We start from the raw sequence: 19,482 nt of genomic DNA on the forward strand, positions 1-19,482 counted from the left end.
CAAGCGTAGCTTCCCCCCCCGACGCAGGCGGCGACACCTCGCTAGCGCTAGTTCTTTGGCGCCGGGTTGGTGTTTCCCGGGCTTTAGTCTCCTATCCTCCTCGACTGGATATAATTTTGATAAAACAGACAATATCTTTTTCCTTCAATGACTTAATATCAACAAAATATCCCACATTGTACATTATCGATTTCCAGAACCTTTGGACATGGCTGTCTTTACATCTTACTAATTTGGTATAATCATCAACAACACTGATTACAAAACTAGTACATATTTGTTCTCTGGAAGCCGGGCTAAATAAGCCAGCACTGTCGCTGTACTCCTAGCATGGGCTAGACCCGCAGATACTCAATGCAGACAATAGCCACGTTTCCGTTACCCTTCAAATTGCACAAATGGAAATTGCGAATTGAAAATACGCCCGATAGAAACACGTAATTTTCGCTAAAACTCCCATTTATCGCAAAAAAAGTTTTCCCGCTCGCATGAGGAGGTTTATCAGGCAATTCAAAAAAGAAATATTTCGCAAATCTGCAATGGAAACAGTTTTTGCGCATTTACAGGTCAGCTGACGTAGACGACGCGGTGTGATTGGACAGAATACGAGACAGATCTTTATTAAATTCATATAAGACAAAAGAATTACAGGAATAATGGATTCTAAACCTCAAATAAATGCCACAATCAAGACCTGGAAGCAGATCTGAGGGAGAAACACCCAGAAACTCCTCATATGAGCCGCTCACAAGTATAATAAGGGTCGTTCCTCACCATTAATGCTTGGAAAACACACATACATCACACATAATAATAATGGCCAGTGCAGTGGCTGGGATATAGTACATAATCCTACCAACGTCCGTCGCCATGGTTTTGGAAATGATTTTACTGATCGTTTTAGTCGCATAACAACGTTAATGGAAACGCCGTCATTTCGCAATAGTTTTTTGTCGACATTTAGAAAAAATCGCGAAAGCTTTGCGCAAATCTGTAATGGAAACGCGTCTATTGTCTATAATCATGAATACCAGGATATATGGGCCTACACTAGTTTTTATAAAACTTTGATTTCCAATTCCTTTTATAATAACCGAAGATGGATGTTAAATGCATTATTCTCCTCACCCCCTTTATAGACCCTTCAGGTTCACAACACAATGGTTGTCTAACTAAAACATAAACAACTAAACTAATTAAGACCCATAATGATCCATCTAAGCACTTAAAGTCTCTACTGAATTCATCCTTCAGTTTACAGTCAAATAGCATGTGCCATTTTAATTGTATAACATCTTATACTTTTTTTTTTTTTTATAGAAATAAAATAAAACAAATTCCTGAAATTAAACAAATGACCCCCTGCCTTAGGTTGCCCTCTGTTTGGCCAAAGAGGATCTAACCCGTCGTTGAGAAATCCCCTCGTGCACACACTGGTAACCGCTCTCCCATTACGAAATCTTTGACCGTTTTCTTCAACAGAATCAGTTGTTTTCTCAAGCTTAGGGAAGACACATTAACACAGGGAGACAGGTTAATAACAGCAGTATTTAATCACTCAAATCCAGTAAACATCTTAAAAACAGCACCCTAGCACTGCTGAGATTATACTCAGTGAATTTAGATATCACAACCGTCCATTCAGTGAACATCTGCGTCTGTAGCCGGAGCCGTCGGCCCTGTGGAGACTCAGAATTATACCGTTTATACAGATTATATTATATAGTCACTGTAATATATAGCCCAAAATAAACTAGTCAAAAATGTCACTTTTATCTTTTAAGGTCTGCATTATTATTTTAAAGACTTCTTTAAAGTCAGTTTTACTTTTAAAACATTTAAATACAAATTGCCCTCTAAATGTATAAGATCTGAACTGCCTGAAGCATGATTTCTTTGATCATCTCCGTGTCTGTGGTTTTCAGCTGAAACCCTGTGCTTTACTATAAAGAGCTCATTATCACTCATGACACGGGCTCAGATAGCAGTGTTTAGCTGACTCAGGACTCACTGCACTCTCATTAACCTGTAACATCACACTTTATCTTACATCTTATAACTCTAGCCCAACTTAAGACATCTTTGCCAGAAATGACTTTCGTTTTCAAATAAACCTGTAAAAATCATTATTATAGATTTTTCCTTGAAAAGGATTCCCTTAAGACTTCAATCCTTTGACCTTATTCTTTCTCAGACGAAAACTTTAATATTGTCATATTAAACACTGATCTCCTTTCAAACCCACATCAACACCAGAGATTTCTGTCACTTTAGTACATTTTTAAGCACCTCCTGAGTGGGCATGTACAGGTACGGGCTACACGACCCTGCTGACCTCAGTTAACACACACTCTCTGTCATCTGGTGGGTTCGTGTGTCAGCCTCGACCACAGCACACACACCTGGATCATTGAGCTTTCAAACGGCTCCGACTTCCTGAACCCTTGAAGAAGTGTGTCCCAATCAGGGATGTGAACAGATCCGCTGATAAGCAGTTCTCTGTTTTCTTTTACAGTCCGACTGTGGCGGATTCATTCACAATAGCCGAATCATAATCTTCATCATTACCACTGGCAGCACATTCATTTTCATAAGCTGCACGGAAAATCACTCAACATGTTCTAAGGTGTTTTTACAAAGTTTCTGTTTAACTTGAGTCACATTTGTCCAAGGAAATCATCCCCTCTAACTATAAACAGTTATCCTGGAAATCCAGACCTAAATCTGAAAGATTAATGGTCTGGCGTCGACTAATGAAACTCGGCCAGCTCGAGGGGCGGCACCAAGCATGCGTATGTAAATCTCACTGCACACAATTGGATAACACTACGACCAATCACTGTCGTGACTGCGCTGTCACTAGCGCTGTCGTCATCTGTTTAGCCCGCCTATACCAGATACACCGATGTGATTGGTGCAGCTCGGCTACAAGGGCATAGTTAATGAGCATCATTACTCAACGGCAGAGAGACTCGCTGAGCAGATTCAGATTGTGTTCTCGTGAGAACTCTGGATATCCAGCGTATATAAACAGGAGAGTCGTCTCAAAACATCAAGATAATGCGTTCTTTCTCTCACAGAGAGCTACACTTTAATATAACGCAGTATAGTAAAGCTTTAACTGAGAAACGGTCCCTTAAACTATAGACTTCAATGACCCCTGTGACCGTTGGATGGATGGATGTATATCACATGCTGAGGGTCTCCTCCCAAACCCTCTCGGGATGTGTTTCTCTCACTCAGGAGATCCGGTTATCCCAAGACCCCGTACATGTCACGGCCTAGATACTGAGATCCGAACGTCCCTAAAAAGATCTGGTTAAACACTCACAGCAAACATATGATCAAGAGTATATCATGAATCATTCGTTGAAGATAGAAAGTGAAATTAATAATCAAGTAAGGATATATATAAAGATTGTGACCCCAACCATCACTGTTTTCAGAGGTTATCATCTGGGAATAATATATTGCTGGATGACGCGATTGACCAATCAGAATCAAGCATTCCACAGACCTGTGTAATAATCCAGAATAACATGAAGAAGAACTGTATCAGTTACTGTAACAAGCTTGTAAAAAAACATCAAATATAAGTCATGAAACTGGGTGTTTATGAATGATTTGGCTGGTTATTAAAGCTTTGCTCCGTGTTTCCCTCCGCCAGAGGATCCGGTTGAGACCCGGGAGCCGGGAGAAGTCAGCGAATCGCTGGTCGGGAAGCAGGTGGAGTGTCAGAACAAAGAGGGAACGCAGAGAATGGGAACGATCATCCAGCAGGTTCAGGCCAAACCCTCCGTTTACTTCATCAAGTTCGACGATGACTATCACATCTACGTCTATGACATGATCGGATCCTGAGAGCATCATCATCATCATCAGGTGCTCCGTCTGGGATGTACATGTACAAACGCACATCATATACAAGCATCGGATGTCTGTTTCCGGCTGAATGTTTGGGAATAAAACAAGCCGGTTCTTTAGACACTGCAGATTTGTTTTATACCATATTTTTTGTTTTATATGTGTTCGCAGTGTCACGGACGGCCAGTTCAGGTCTTTGTTTGATTGTGTATCATCAGTTTATCATCTGTTTTCATGCATTCTAAAGTCTTTATGTTCTGTGTATTAATTATAAACGTGTAGCATTAACATGAGGAGTGCTGACACTCCCTCTTCACATCACTGTGTTCCTCCCGTCAGTGTGTTCCATTAAATACTGAATCAAATAAAGTATAAAAAATATTAAATAAAGTGTTTGACTGAACTAATGAGTCCATTTATTGTGACGTGTCACATTTAATTGAACAGGAAGAACTTCTTTTTCTAGCTGAAGGTGTGTGTGTGTGTGTGTGTGTGTGTGTGTGTGTGTGTGTGTGTGTGTGTGTGTGTGTGTGTGTGTGTGTGTGTGTGTGTGTGAGAGAGTGAGTCCTGCAGAACAACACCGAGTGTGTGTGCGTTCCGGTAAAATGCGTTCATTCAAAGTTATCTGGGGCCTCATGTATCAATCTTGCGTACGCACAAAAACTTTGCGTACGCCAGCTTTCACGCTCACGGTCGTATGTACTAACAGTGAAATTAACGCAAGAATGTGCGTTCCTCCACGCCAATTTCATGTCTGGCGTACGTACATTTCTCATTGTTTTTGTCCGTTGGCGACTCTTACAGGCAATGAAGTGAAGTTACAAACATTACACAACGAATTGTTCTACAAGTCTATCGCACCACCACCTGTGGGAAGCATTGCTATTAATTTGCAATTTATAAAATAATTGACATATTGTCACACGAGCATTATGGGAATATTCTATCAATTATGCAATTAAGTAAGAACATATAAAAGCATATGCAAACTGATACAACCCTTAGTCTATGGCAATGACAGCTTTGGTTTAATGTCCACCTTTATATCAGACCATTTCTTTTTAAGGTCATTTAGGGTAGACTGTGTACAGTTGAGACATGTGTACAGTTGAGACACCTTAAATAACTTGCGTTCGCAGCAAGCACAAGTTGTGATTTTTGCTGTGCGTGCGTATTAGAGTCCTCTTTGATCGTGGGAAATTTGAACAACGGACGCATCTCCGATCCGAAGATATCGGGGAAAGTTTTTTTTTTTCTAAGATATGACGTTCACTTCACCATGCACTCTCCACAATGAATAGCTTATTATCCCTATATGACTGTTAAACATAACTGGTATCACCACAAACGTTATTCTGTGCCCTAAAAACTGACATATTTCATGGTACTGTGTCATGCAAGGTAATTGCAAAATCTAGAGAAATGTGCGAGGTGGCCAGCGGGGGATAGTTGAGACACATATCTACTGTACCCCCGATAGAGTTATATTAGGAAACACACTGTTTAGTTGTTCAGTGTTATGATAACAGGTTAAACGTCGTAATTAGCCAGCATAGGACGCAAATTAAAATAAAATTAGATATTTGTGATATTTAAACTGTGTATTATTAATAAATATTGTTAAATATCTTGTTCCTGCTTTATACATTTTAACCAGTGCTAATTTAAATAAAATGAATGAATATAAATGGATGAATAAAAAAAATGTTGCCCAATTGTTATTTTCTTTATTTGTCTTTATTTTTTATATTTACAATGAATGGTTAGTTACCTTTACATCATTAAAAATGGGTGTCTCAACTGTACCATGCACTGTCTCAACTGTACCACATATTAGTACAGTTGAGACAAAGTTGAGACAAAAAGCACCTTATTTTTATGATCTAATTGTGGAAAATATAAACTACTTGTGGGTATTATTGATTGATAATATCTTAGTCTACAAGCTAATGAAATGTCATGTGGCATGTCATGTGGAAATTCACTTCTTTTCAGTGTCTATTTTTGTGTGGAAAATCAAAACGCAAAAAGTGTCTCAACTGTAGTCTACTCTACAGTGCGACTTTCAGATCCCACCGGCATCAGCCAAACTCTCCCACTCATATTTTTTCCTTTTGTTATTAATTCCGGAGGACAAATTTCCAAAAAAAAATAATTTTTTTTTCGTTTCTACCTCCGATAGTAGCACCTCCAATTCACTTTCTGTAAAGTTTCGTTTCTTGCCGCCATTTTCTTACTGTTTTCTTTTGCCAAAGTGGACTCATTACCATATTTCAATTAATTTAATTAAGGGAGGAGACTGGGTGGGGCGTTGTGCTCGTGCATGTGCGCTCAATTTTACGTTAACTGGGATGTACAAAGAGAATATGCGTGGGATCCTTCGTACGCAGAGATTCATACATCTGTTTTTTTTTGTGCGTACGCACATTTACAGCTTTGTCCGTACGCAATGTTTTAGTATGAATTCAACGCAAGTCTTTGTACATGAGGCCCCTGGTCTTTAATAATGTTCTCAGAACATCAGCACAAACGTTATTCAGTCATGGAACTTTTTTTACAGTTCTTTTTTTAGAAACAATTTATTTAGACTTTAGTGTGTTTTTTAAACATTCAAAAGGATAATTATTGCAAAATGATAAAATAGAGAAAACATTCCCTTAATGTTCCCTCATTCACAAAAGTTTTTAAATTGAACTGAAGTTTGCATAATTGATTTTGTTATTACCTATGGAGTTAATATTGTGCCATAATTAAACGAACAAATCCAGCATTTTGCAAACAAACTCGATCTACTTTGCAAAGGAAAACTCGACTCGCAAACAAACAGAAAGCAATGTGCAAGTACAAAGGTCAGTTTGAGTGAGAATGCACTGGAGTAACAAATATGTATTGTGTTTTACAAATATAAATAAATGAGCCAAGATAATACTTCACAAATAAATACAAACCATCCTACAAATTGGTAAAAAAAATTAATTCCAGGCAGATTTTCTCACAAATGCAGTTGAGCAACTTCCTCTTCTAGAACAGTAGATGGCGCTAAACTAAGGGATTCATTTAGCGCTAGTCTCCCGGGAGAAGCACTGATTTGAACTTGACTTTGCCTACAGCTGAGGAAAATGACCGGTGAACGGGTGTGTTTCTGTCTCAATTTATCTATAAAGTCCGCGTGAACCGGAAGTTGCAAATTATTGTTTTCTCCAGTGGTGTGACGTATTTCCAAGTGAAACGGAATATTGAACAGAGGGCAGAGTTTTACTTTAGTGCTCCTCCTCTCCATCTCTCGCTCATAGCAGACTATCCGATTGTTAATTAAGTCTGACGTCACGCGTGACGTTTAGCCTTTTCCGGGTCCAAGCGCTCCTCTCGTCCAGAAATAACAATAGTGGAACCTGTAAATTTATTTACGATCACGTCCTTCTTATGGCGCTTTTCCACTGCATGGTACGGCTCGGTTCGGCTCGGTACGGTTCGACTCGGCACGGAACGGTTCGGCTCGCTTCGCTTTTCCACTGCGTGGTACGACTCGGCTCGGTACGGCACGGTTCGGTTCGCTTTAGCTCGGTTGCTTTTCCACTGCAGTTAGTACCGCTTCAAAGTGGGTGTGACTGACCGTTATAGTTGCCGTCTCTACTGCCATGACATCATCATATTAAAAGCGAATTTTTCATTCCGTGTTTCCCCATCCACTCCTCGGCAACCAACGAGAGGAACGTCTGCACCTCGTCCACTGACCACGATTCATTTCTTTTTTGTAAGTTTATACTCTTTTTTTTTTTGAAGCAAATACTTTTAAAACAGGCGCTACAGTGTTGGCTGTTGTCTACTGGCTATTTAAATCTAGCGGGTTTAGTGTCTCGTGTCGTAAATACAATGACGCTGGTAGTGATGATTCTGTCTGACCAATCAGTGATCTGCAGTGTTTTCACGTCACATTTTAGTATCGGTACGGTACGCTTGGAACCTCAACAGAGGTGGTACCATTTAAAGCGAGCCGAAGCGAGCCGTACCGTACCGTACCATGCAGTGGAAATGCGTCATAAGTGAGCCGTACTGAACCGAGCCGTACCGTACCATGCAGTGGAAAAGCGCCAAAGCGTGCCGTACCGAACCGAACCGTACCGTACCATGCAGTGGAAAAGCGTCATTAAGGCCAATTTATACTTCTGCGTCGGGTTCGCGTAGAAGGTACGGCGTAGCATACGCATTGACGTGTACCATACGTCGTACCCTTCGCCGTACCCTGACGCGCACCTCCTCAAAAATGTAACTACGCGTCGCGGCGACGCGGACCGCAAGATCTGTGATTGGTCGGCTGGATAGCATCGCGTTTCCTCCTACGCATTTCCGGAATGATCTTCTGCACTCTGCATCGCCCGCCCGCCATTTTTAAATTCCGAAGATCAGTGAAGAGCCATGGAAACAGACCAAGTGACCGAGAGATTGCTTGAAGAAGTGCGGAAATACAGCCATCTGTATGACTCCTTCAGTCGCCATTGCTCGTAGAAACCTAAACTCAAAACAGCCGCGAGGAATGTAAACACAGTGGAACTGGAACATTAAAACCCACCCGCGCCAACTAGCGTTTCGGCGGTGTAACTGCAGAGCAACACAGACATTCGCAGAAGTATAAATGCTCACGACGGCGTCGCCTACGTGCGTAGCCTACGACGTACACTACGGCGTACACTCGACGCAGAAGTATAAATTGGCCTTTAGTGAGGCACCCTTGGCGGTCAAAAAGGGTTTAAATTCCTTTAACACCAACAGAGTGGTTAGTGTAGCTCATCACTCAGGTGGCATAATTAAGGGTAGAGTCCAGGCATCAATGAAAAAGAAGATTTACGAGGTTGAAGTGAGTTTGCTCGGGACACGGGACACAGCACTGCGGCATTGTAAAAACACTCAATAATAACCAAAACACTAGCGAAAGCGGTAGGTAGGTAGAGAGGACCTGGACTTTGGACCCGGAAAGAGCGTTATCGGAGAGTGGTTACGTCACGACTTAACAACCGAATAACGGTTTGAGGGGAGTGGTTAAGCGTTTTTCAACCCCAAGCCGTCAAGCCTATGTCATCAGAAAAGGAACGCCATTTCAGACCGGAAGTAACTTTTCAGACTTTGATTAAAGATTACCACGGCAAACAATTTTTTTTCGTGTATTAACTTGCACGGATTAATTGTTCACCACAAGACTAATATGCGCTAACAAAGTAAATAGGGTCAATTTTGATTCCATGTCGACTTTAACCTTTTTGAGGTTTTCTTTTGCAAAATGTTTGTGAGAAAATCTGCCTGGACACATTTGTGAGAAAATCGAGCCGAGAGATCTCATAAAAAGCCAAGTGTCACACAATCATAACAGACAGATATGCATTTGTATGCAGGGGCGTAGCACCAAATGTTGGGCCCCGGTCACAGAACCAAGGGGTGGGCCCCTGACAACACCAATATATATCAATATATCTTTGTGGGGCCCCCCCTTCGCCAAGGGCCCCTGTTACTCAGTTCCACTATTACCCCCTGTCTGACGCCCCTGTTTGTATGCACTAGATTTGGTATTTACATTTACATTTATGCATTTGGCAGACGCTTTTATCCAAAGCGACTTACATTGCATTATCCTATACATTTATACATAGGTATGTGCAATCCCCTGGGATCGAACCCACAACCTTGCGTTGTTAACGCAATGCTCTTACCACTGAGCTACAGGAAAGCAAAAGGTTTGTTCAAAGGTTACATGCAATTTGTAGGATGGTTTGTATTTATTTGTGAAGTATTATCTTGGCTCATTTATTTATATTTGTAAAACACAATACATATTTGTTACTCCAGTGCATTTTCACTCAAACTGACCTTTGTACTTACACATTGCTTTCTGTTTGTTTGCAAGTCGAGTTTTCCTTTGCGAAGTAGATCGAGTTTGTTTGCAAAATGCTGGATTTGTTCGTTTAATTATGGCACGTAATTCGCTCCATATATTTCCCTTTTTATTAATGTGAAGCTGCTTTGAAACAATCTGTGTTTCATAAAGTGATTAAAATAAACTTCTGAGAACATTCCAAAATAATATTTTCATAACTTACATTAGCAAATCGTTCTTAGAACAAATTTTTTTTGTTAGGAAACTAAAACTTGTCTTAGTAGCTGATGTTTTTTTAAAATTATTATTATTGCAGGGGATTCTCACTTGATGAATGTAACAAATGTTTTACTGTCCCACAAACTCATTACAATGTCGCAGCTCTGTATAAATACATATATATCACTTCATACTTTAAACAGTATTTTGAGTGTAATGAAAGTGAATGAGAATGCAGAAGCTCTTCTCAGTTTGAAGCATCAGTGACTGAGGAAGAGGAGGCGGTGGGCGGAGCTTGTAGATGATTGACAGATAGAGGGATTGACCTCATCATCATGCGATATGAAGTAACCGGAGATGTAACGGCGACAAACATCGGAACACTGCCATAAAACTCACCAGATTCTCGCTCGTTAATAACGACAGGAACGGAAAACTCAGCCGGGTATTTCTCTCTCGCGCTCGATGATCAGATTATCTACAGCTTAACTGATGTGTTCCTGTTAATAAGTTCAATAGCGTCGCACATCTTTCATTGTTAAATCTGATGAAGATAAATGTTCAACTGTAAGTTCTTCAAAGACTCCAGTGTTTTTGCGGAACTGAGAATGTTCGAGACTAAAGGATTCTGGAGCATTAGTGTGGACGTCAGCTGTCTGCTACTCGGTAAGAGTTCACACACACACACACACACACACACACACACACACACACACACACACACACACACACACACACACACACACACACACACACACACACTCCTCTGGCCTCGGTTTGTCTCTTTAATTTGCCTTAGCTGATTATTGTCTTCATTTGATCGGCGTTATTTAATGCATTGTTTCAGATTCCTATAGATCTGTTGAATGTAACAATGTTTCACAGCGCGAAACCGCTACAATGTTGCAGCTCCGCACAATGGATATCAGTGAAGAAGCGTTACAAACATGCATATTCATACTCAACATATACATACGTCCCTCCACAGATTACATTTACACTAACATATGTGATGCAATACAAAATCTCATTATTATACTCAGAAAAGTGCAGAAGTTTGTATAGAGATAGTTCTTTTATGAGGTGAGATAACAGGAAGTGCTCACAGATAAGTTGGGTTACACTTTATTTGAAGGTGTCATTGTTACAGTGTAATTATATATTTAAGTACTGAGTAATAATAATTAACTACATGTACTTACTATAGGGTTAGGGTAGGATTAGGGTTTGGTTGAGGGTTAGTTGCATGTAACGATGCATAATTTACTGTTATTACTATGGTAAGTACATGTAACAAATGTAACAAGGACACTGTAGAATAAAGTGTTACCATAAGTTGCGTTTACATTCACACGTTTAGTAAAAGCACAGTAACATTTTAGCTAACGTTCTGAAAAAAACAAAACGTTAAGAACAAACGTTCTTCCAGTAACGTTAGTAGAACGTTCTTTCAAAGTTATCTGGTCTTAATGATATTCTCAAAACATTAGCGCAAAAATATTATTTATACATCGTTCGTGGAACGTTTTTGTCTTAAATGTTTTTAGTTGGACATTCATCTAACTTTTTTTAAATGTTGCTACTTGTTTCAGAACGTCCAGAGAACATTTAAAAGTAACGTTCGCATAATGTTTGAAGAATGACACAATGTAACTATCGCATCACCAACATTTTTTTTCATTTTTTTTTTCACTGGACGTTTTAAACATTTAGAAGTAACGTTTTCATAACATAATGGAAACGTTAGCTAAATGTTTTAGAACATATGTGACCCTGGACCACAATACCAGTCAATAGGCAAAAAAAATTGAAATTGAGATTTATACATCATCTGAAAGCTGAATAAATAAGCTTTCCATTTATGAATGATTTGTTATGATATGACAATATTTGGCCAAGATACAACTATTGACAATCTGGAATCTGAGGGTGCAAAAAAATCTCCTTTAAAGTTGTCCAAATGAAGTCTTTGATGTTTCTGCATCCACTCACAAAAATATTTTTTGGATATATTTATGGTAGGAAATTTATCAAATATCTTCATGGAACATGATCTTTACTTAATATCCTAATGATTTTTGGCATAAAATAAAAATCTATAATTTTGACCCATATGTATTGTTGGCTATTGCCACAGATATCCCCGTGCGACTCGTGACTGGGTTTGTGGTCCAGGGTCACATATGTTTGTTAACTTACAGCCACTTCACTATTAGCTTAATGTTATATGCATTATTAGATCTTGAATAGAAATGCATAGAATGTTTGTGGGCAAGAGACTGCGATTCCCTACTGAAAGTGAATGGCCACAGTCTGGATTGGATGTATACGAATGCTAGAATAATAAGTCTATAGTCTGGCGAGACAGAATACAGAGCCTTTGTTGAACCTCTATTGTTGAACACTTGATTTAAATCATGTGAAGTAATTTGATTATCAAGCTGAATCTGCACTGACTCTGCTCCTCTCTAATTATATATAAGGAAAAATTACCCAACGATGTTTAAAATGACCCAACATTTTTGAAAAAAACCCAACATAATGACCCAACATGCGTAACCCAACGGTTGGGTTAAAAAATTACCCAACGTTTTTTTTACTGTGTACATGTTCGTCTAACATAAAATAAAATTCACCAGTGAAGAAACATTTAACAGTGTGTCTGTTAGTTTGATTATTTCTTCTCTGTTTCCGCTGGAACGGTGACATACAGGCAAACCTACAGTTATTCTCACATCTTCAACATGTCTCACATTATCAGTTTATTCGCTATAGTTTAGAAAATGGTAATAAAATATGAGCAGAACTCAGTTGATATTTGACTGGTTTTGTCCGTCCTTCTGTTAGACTGTCTCACACATGAATTATGTTGATTATCTGTCAGCTGTTAAATTTAACTACACAATTAGATAATACCATATAACCATATTATAAATGTTACTGGTAGTCACTGTATGAAGAATATTTGGGTGTAATATGTCACAGTTTACTTTATTCTGCTCTCCTCACTTAGATAGATGAACTATAGTGTCCTGATCACACTAGTAAAACAATATCAAAAACTAGAATGTACATTTCCTGAAGAAAATGTGAGTGGTGCTTGCAGTGGCAAAATTCGGCACGGTTGCTAGGCGGTTTACTAGGCGGTTGCTATGGTGTTCTGGGCGGTTTCCAAGGTATTCTGGGTGGTTGCTAGGGAGTTGCTAGGCGGTTGCTAGGGTATTATGGGTGGTTGCTAGGGCGTTGCTATGGTGTTCTGGGTGGTTGCTATGGTGTTGCTAGGTGGTTGCTAGGGTGTTCTGGGTGGTTGCTATGGTGTTGCTAGGGTATTCTGGGCAGTTGCTAGGCGGTTGCTAGGGTGTTCTGGGTGGTTGCTGTTGTGTTGCTAGGTAAATGTAAATGTGAGACGTTCTTCTTTTGCAGCTGGACTTCCGTTCGCGATCTTGAATATTCGGCACACGCCGTTCAAAAGAGGCTTTTTTTGCAGCGACGACACCATCAAGTACCCTTTTAAAGAAGACACCATATCTTACCAGTTACTGATGGGAATAATGATTCCATTCGCTCTGCTGCTGGTAAGCCTTGCTTTCTTAACCAGTAGTGCTTCATTTGCCACATCAATAAACTTCATATACAATAACAATTAACGTGATCAATTAGAGTCATGTGTATGGAAGCTTGCTTTTATCTTTTATCTCACAATTCAGATTTTCTTTCCCCTTAAAACTGTGTTTAAATCTCACAATTACAGCTTTTTTTTCAGAGTTATGAATTCTGAATTGTGACAACATTTAAAGTCCCCGTAGTCAATAATTGTATCCCTTAAAACTCACCTTTGATCACCAAAATGACATATTTAAATGTTTTTTCCTTAAAAAAAAAAATGTCATCATGCATTAAAGGGATAGTTCACCCAAAAATGAAAATTAGCCCATGATTTACTCTCCCTCAACTCATCCTAGGTGTATATGACATTGTTCTTGCACCAAAAATATTTCCATATACTGCCATAAAATAGCCCATTCACTGCCATTATAAAGCTTGAAAGAGCCAGGAGATTTTTTTATGTAACTTCAGGGTGAGTAAATCATCAATTTTCATTTTTGGGTTTAGAATAGCTTGAATGTAACTCGACACCTTTGACTCATTTAGTAAGTCTTTGATTGCTTTCTTAACCAGTACTGCTTCATTTGCATAATAAACAATAAATATGAACATGCTCAATTTGTATGGAAGCCTGCTTCCACCTCAGATTAAAAAATAAAAAAGGAAATTGGGGCTTTTTATCTCACAATTCTGATTTGTCAATTTGGGTTTGTCAATTGTTTTCTTCCCCCTTGGAACTGTGAGTTTAAATCTCACAATTACAGAGATGGCAATTGCGAGTTATGAAGTCTGAAATTGTGAGATATAAAGTCAATAACATTTTTATTCCGAGCTTGTTCTCTTCACACAGATCGTCTTCGGCGAGTGTTTGTCGATCTATCTGAGGTCCAGAGCTTCTTTACGTTATGAGTATATAGTGTGTGTGTACAAGGCCGTGGGATCCTTCGTGTTCGGAGCGGCGCTGAGCCAGTCGCTGACCGACATCGCCAAATACACCATCGGCCGCCTGAGACCTCACTTCCTGACCGTCTGCAAACCGCACTGGAGCCTCGTCGACTGCAGATCGGGTTATATCGAGAACTTCACCTGCACTGGAGATCCACACGTCACCAATGAAGGCCGGTGAGGGAAACACTGAGCAGTTCTGATGCTCTCATGCAATATTACTTTGTTTTATCAAGTGCATTGTTTGATTTTAGGCTATACAATAATGCAATCTACTAATAATGATGTACAATCTTCTACTGACAGGCTTTCCTTTTATTCTGGTCACTCATCGTTCTCCATGTACTGTATGCTGTTCCTCGCTGTAAGTGTGCTCTTATGAGAATATTAAATCAAACTTAAGGTGAGACACTACAGGCCAAACGCTTCCATAACATCTTCTTTTAGACCAGTGAAAAGAAAACATCCAAAATACACATTTAAGTCTTTATTTCATTACACTTGTCTGTAGATTTCAGTCAGATTTTGAGTCAGAAATCTCTTCATCAGCTTTACACACACCAAACTTTACAGTTTTATTCATATCTATATTCTGAAGCTTTGTTCATATATTGTTCGCCTGATATATATACAACATTCTACTCCTAAAACTTTGGTCTGTTTACTTTATTTTCTATGGAAGTTTGTTTCCGCCACAGAATAAAACATAAAATAAGGTAATTGCGATTCTGACTTTGTTTCTCACAATTGCGAGTTATAAAGTCAGAATTGTGAGATATTAAACTTGCAATTGCGAGAAAAAAGTCCGAATTGCGAGATATAAACTTGTTTAGATAATGCCTCATTTGCATATTCAAACATAACACTTCAGAAAACTTGTAATACAAAACAATTGTCTTGATGTACAGTGATTAATCATCTGGGGTAGTATGGTAAAATCTATTAGTTTGTAGTATTGTCTTGCCTTAAGTGACATATATTTATAAAAGTCAATATATATATATTGATTTTTTTATTTATTTATGCTAATATACAGTATGTTTTCCTCTGTGAAGCTGTATCTGCAGTCCAGACTGAGGGTTAGATGGGCTCGACTGGTGCGGCCGACTCTCCAGGTCTCGTTCATCGCCGCTTCTCTGTATGTGGGTCTCTCCCGCGTCTCGGATTATAAACACCACTGGAGTGACGTTCTCACCGGACTCGTACAGGGAGCCGTCGTGGCGCTGTTTACTGTAAGTGATTTCATGAACGTGTGCCGTACGGCCATTAATCAGCCCATGATTTACTCTCCCTCAACTCATCCTAGGTGTATATGACACTCTTCTTTCAGACGAACACAATCAGAGTTATATAAAAAAAATGCCCTGGCTCTTCCAAGCTTTATAATGACAGTGAATTGCTGTTTCTGTTTTGAAGTCCATAAAAGTGCATCTATCCATCATAAAAGTGCATCTGTCCATCATAAAAGTGCATCTATCCATCATAAAAGTGCATCTGTCCATCATAAAAGTGCATCTATCCATCATAAAAGTGCATCTATCCATCATGAAAGTGCATCTGTCCATCATAAAAGTGCATCTGTCCATCATAAAAGTGCATCTGTCCATCATAAAAGTGCATCTGTCCATCATAAAAGTGCATATATCCATCATAAAAGTGCATCTATCCATCATGAAAGTGCATCTGTCCATCATAAAAGTGCATCTGTCCATCATAAAAGTGCATCTATCCATCATAAAAGTGCATCTGTCCATCATAAAAGTGCATCTGTCCATCATAAAAGTGCATCTGTCCATCATAAAAGTGCATCTGTCCATCATAAAAGTGCATCTATCCATGATAAAAGTGCATCTGTCCATCATAAAAGTGCATCTATCCATCATAAAAGTGCATCTATCCATCATAAAAGTGCATCTGTCCATCATAAAAGTGCATCTATCCATGATAAAAGTGCATCTATCCATCATAAAAGTGCATCTGTCCATCATAAAAGTGCATCTGTCCATCATAAAAGTGCATCTGTCCATCATAAAAGTGCATCTGTCCATCATAAAAGTGCATCTATCCATCATAAAAGTGCATCTGTCCATCATAAAAGTGCATCTATCCATCATAAAAGTGCATCTGTCCATCATAAAAGTGCATCTATCCATCATAAAAGTGCATCTGTCCATCATAAAAGTGCATCTATCCATGATAAAAGTGCATCTGTCCATCATAAAAGTGCATCTGTCCATCATAAAAGTGCATCTGTCCATCATAAAAGTGCATCTGTCCATCATAAAAGTGCATCTGTCCATCATAAAAGTGCATCTGTCCATCATAAAAGTGCATCTATCCATCATAAAAGTGCATCTGTCCATCATAAAAGTGCATCTATCCATCATAAAAGTGCATCTGTCCATCATAAAAGTGCATCTATCCATCATAAAAGTGCATCTGTCCATCATAAAAGTGCATCTATCCATGATAAAAGTGCATCTGTCCATCATAAAAGTGCATCTGTCCATCATAAAAGTGCATCTGTCCATCATAAAAGTGCATCTGTCCATCATAAAAGTGCATCTGTCCATCATAAAAGTGCATCTATCCATCATAAAAGTGCATCTGTCCATCATAAAAGTGCATCTATCCATCATAAAAGTGCATCTGTCCATCATAAAAGTGCATCTGTCCATCATAAAAGTGCATCTGTCCATCATATGGAAGAGCCAGGACATTTTTTAATATAACTCTGATTGTGCGTCTGACAGAAGAGTGTCATATACACCTAGGATGACTTGAGGGAGAGTAAATCATGGGCTAATTTTTATATTTAGGTGAACTATCCCTATAAAGAATATAAAATCAGCACAGACGTGCAGTTTAATCATTTTTCACCTTCACAACGCAGGTGTTCTTTGTGTCGGATCTCTTCTCCGCTAAGTGTGTGTCAGATAAAGACGAGGAGATTTCCCACACGAGCCTTCGGGAAACGTCAGATTCCTCAAATCACTACGGCAGCACGAAGTGAGACTAAACCACTGCCGTGAACGGAGGGAGTTTTTACAGTAACATTCAGATCTTTTCCACAAACATTCCACCGAAATTGAGTCACTTGTATAAAACTACAGGGTTTGTCACTTTTCATAATGCAGGAAACCAACAGTGGAGACAGTGAGCACAGACTGTACAATACAAGTGCAACAATATTCATACTGCGCTCCACAGTTATTGAACTGTGACAGTGTAACGTGACTCTTTCAGTCATTATGGATTTGACCACATTATTTATACACTCTTAAAAATAAAGGTTCCAAAGGGAAGGGTTTCGAATAGAAGAACATTTTTTGGTTCACCAAAGAACCTTTCAGTGAACATTTTCTTCTTTTTTTTTATGGTGTCAAGAACATTTTAAAGTCAATCATTTTATCCCTTAAAACTCACATTTGATCACCAAATTTACATATTTAAATGTTTTTTTCCTAGAAAAAAATTCTTCATGTTTTAAAATATCTTGAATGTAACTCGACACTCTCGCCTCATTTAGTATGCACGGTTCTATGAATATGTAAATGAGCCCCGCCTCCACTCACTCACTCAGCTCAGAGATCCACTGGTTGACGATCACACGTTGATCTGATTGGTTACAAGGTAGTTTGTGACGTCAGAAACACCAGCGATTTCAAAGCGTGTGTTTGAGACTGTCTTTGGTTCACTGCAGTTTTAAGGAGGAAATACTCAGCAATGCTGTCGACTTATGAACTTACACATGCTTTGTCTTAAAGCAGATTAAACACACCACACAGACACATAAACTACATTAACAGCTGGATTTACACCACAGGGGGACTTTAAGAATTTAAAGATATTTTTTACTGTAAAGAAGCTTTTGTACAATGGAAAGTTTCCATGGATGTTAAAGGTTCTTCGTGAAACCATCGATGCCGATAAACCACCTTTATTTTTAAGAGTGTACGTTCAGCCACAGGTTCCTACTTTAGTTTATGTAGCGTCAGAGAGCATTGGGAATGGTACGGCACAACAACATGAAGAAATCACTCCTGTTATGCCACTAAAAGTTATGAAAATGTCAAACTCTGACCAGTGAGTATTTAAGTCAGATGACACCAGAATCCAGTTTGCTGTATTCCCTCCTGATTTCAGAACGACACGCCCTTTTTAACCCTCTCAGATCCGAGCCTTTGCATCCCGATCCATCAAACGCTCCGAACCAACATTCCCATCTGATTATAATAGTAGTGCAATTATGCAAGCAGTGTTATACTTCTGCAGATACAACAGTTTTGTATTGCACACAGACACTTTATTTCTGTGGTTTAAGGAATATTCACACCAATAATGATAACTATCTGTGTTCACACCATATCATTGTTTATTATTAGAGCGTCTGTCACTTTAAATTGTCAAACTCTTTAAAGCAGGATGGATTCTGATTGGCCGTCAGTGTTTTTATTATCGGTCATCAGCTGGAAAACAATGTGAAAGTGATTCCGACCATATCGTCCCACTGTGTCGTTATCGTCGTAGTTGTGCTGTGGACTCACTATTCTTTTACATTTAGAATAATTTTCAGAACTATAGTAATCGTCCATGGTGTGAACGGGCCTGTCTGATGACGTTTTTGTGTCAAATTGTCATAGGAAAAAGTAAAGGATGTATATGGGCCAAATATGAACAACCAAAGAGTCTATGGCATTGAATTCTATTGTGCGTATATTTTAGGCTATTCATTTTTATTGTTATTGTTGTTCATTTTTATACGCTGTAAATGTCAAAGCACTTGTATAACTATTTTTGCCTTTTTTGTTTAATCAGCACTATTTGTAACTCATGTCATGCATAAACATATTTCCTTTTTGCTGTTTACCTTTTAATTCATTGGTGATCGTGCTATTGAGAACCAGTGAAACATGGTACAGGGAAACTGTAAACGATTCTTTTGCAATTAAAGCTCAGCTAGACCAACTGTGGTGTAGTTA

At 38.9% G+C, this 19,482-nt stretch overlaps 2 protein-coding genes across 3 annotated transcripts in view; both read left to right on the top strand.

The window, feature by feature from the left end:
* The window catches only part of spinb (spindlin b), a 9,982-nt gene extending 5,711 nt beyond the window's left edge, over window positions 1–4,271 (top strand). For both annotated transcript variants that reach the window (XM_082188939.1, XM_082188938.1), the window contains exon 5: window positions 3,668–4,271. In XM_082188939.1, the coding sequence (XP_082045065.1) occupies window positions 3,668–3,861 (194 nt within the window). In that variant the 3' untranslated portion in view covers window positions 3,862–4,271. The remainder of the gene's footprint in view (window positions 1–3,667) is intronic.
* Window positions 4,272–10,262: 5,991 nt separating this feature from the next.
* Window positions 10,263–19,468, top strand: plpp1b (phospholipid phosphatase 1b). Its single transcript, XM_082188925.1, has 6 exons — window positions 10,263–10,615; window positions 13,373–13,524; window positions 14,406–14,677; window positions 14,807–14,864; window positions 15,556–15,732; window positions 17,394–19,468. The coding sequence occupies exons 1-6, from the start codon at window positions 10,507–10,509 to the stop codon at window positions 17,511–17,513; spliced, it is 888 nt and encodes a 295-aa protein (XP_082045051.1). The 5' UTR covers window positions 10,263–10,506; the 3' UTR covers window positions 17,514–19,468.
* The last annotated feature ends 14 nt before the right edge of the window (window positions 19,469–19,482 follow it).

This window comes from Leuciscus leuciscus (genome assembly GCF_965113295.1).
Source record: "Leuciscus leuciscus genome assembly, chromosome: 13".
Classification (NCBI taxonomy): Eukaryota; Metazoa; Chordata; class Actinopteri; order Cypriniformes; family Leuciscidae; genus Leuciscus; species Leuciscus leuciscus.

Bases quoted from the DNA above. Each gene is read 5' to 3' on its own strand.
- plpp1b (XM_082188925.1), top strand. From the start codon at position 10,507: ATGTTCAACTGTAAGTTCTTCAAAGACTCCAGTGTTTTTGCGGAACTG. The intron at 14,678-14,806 runs GTGAGGGAAACA...TTCTACTGACAG, and splicing joins CACGTCACCAATGAAGGCCG to GCTTTCCTTTTATTCTGGTC. The intron at 15,733-17,393 runs GTAAGTGATTTC...TTCACAACGCAG, and splicing joins CCGTCGTGGCGCTGTTTACT to GTGTTCTTTGTGTCGGATCT.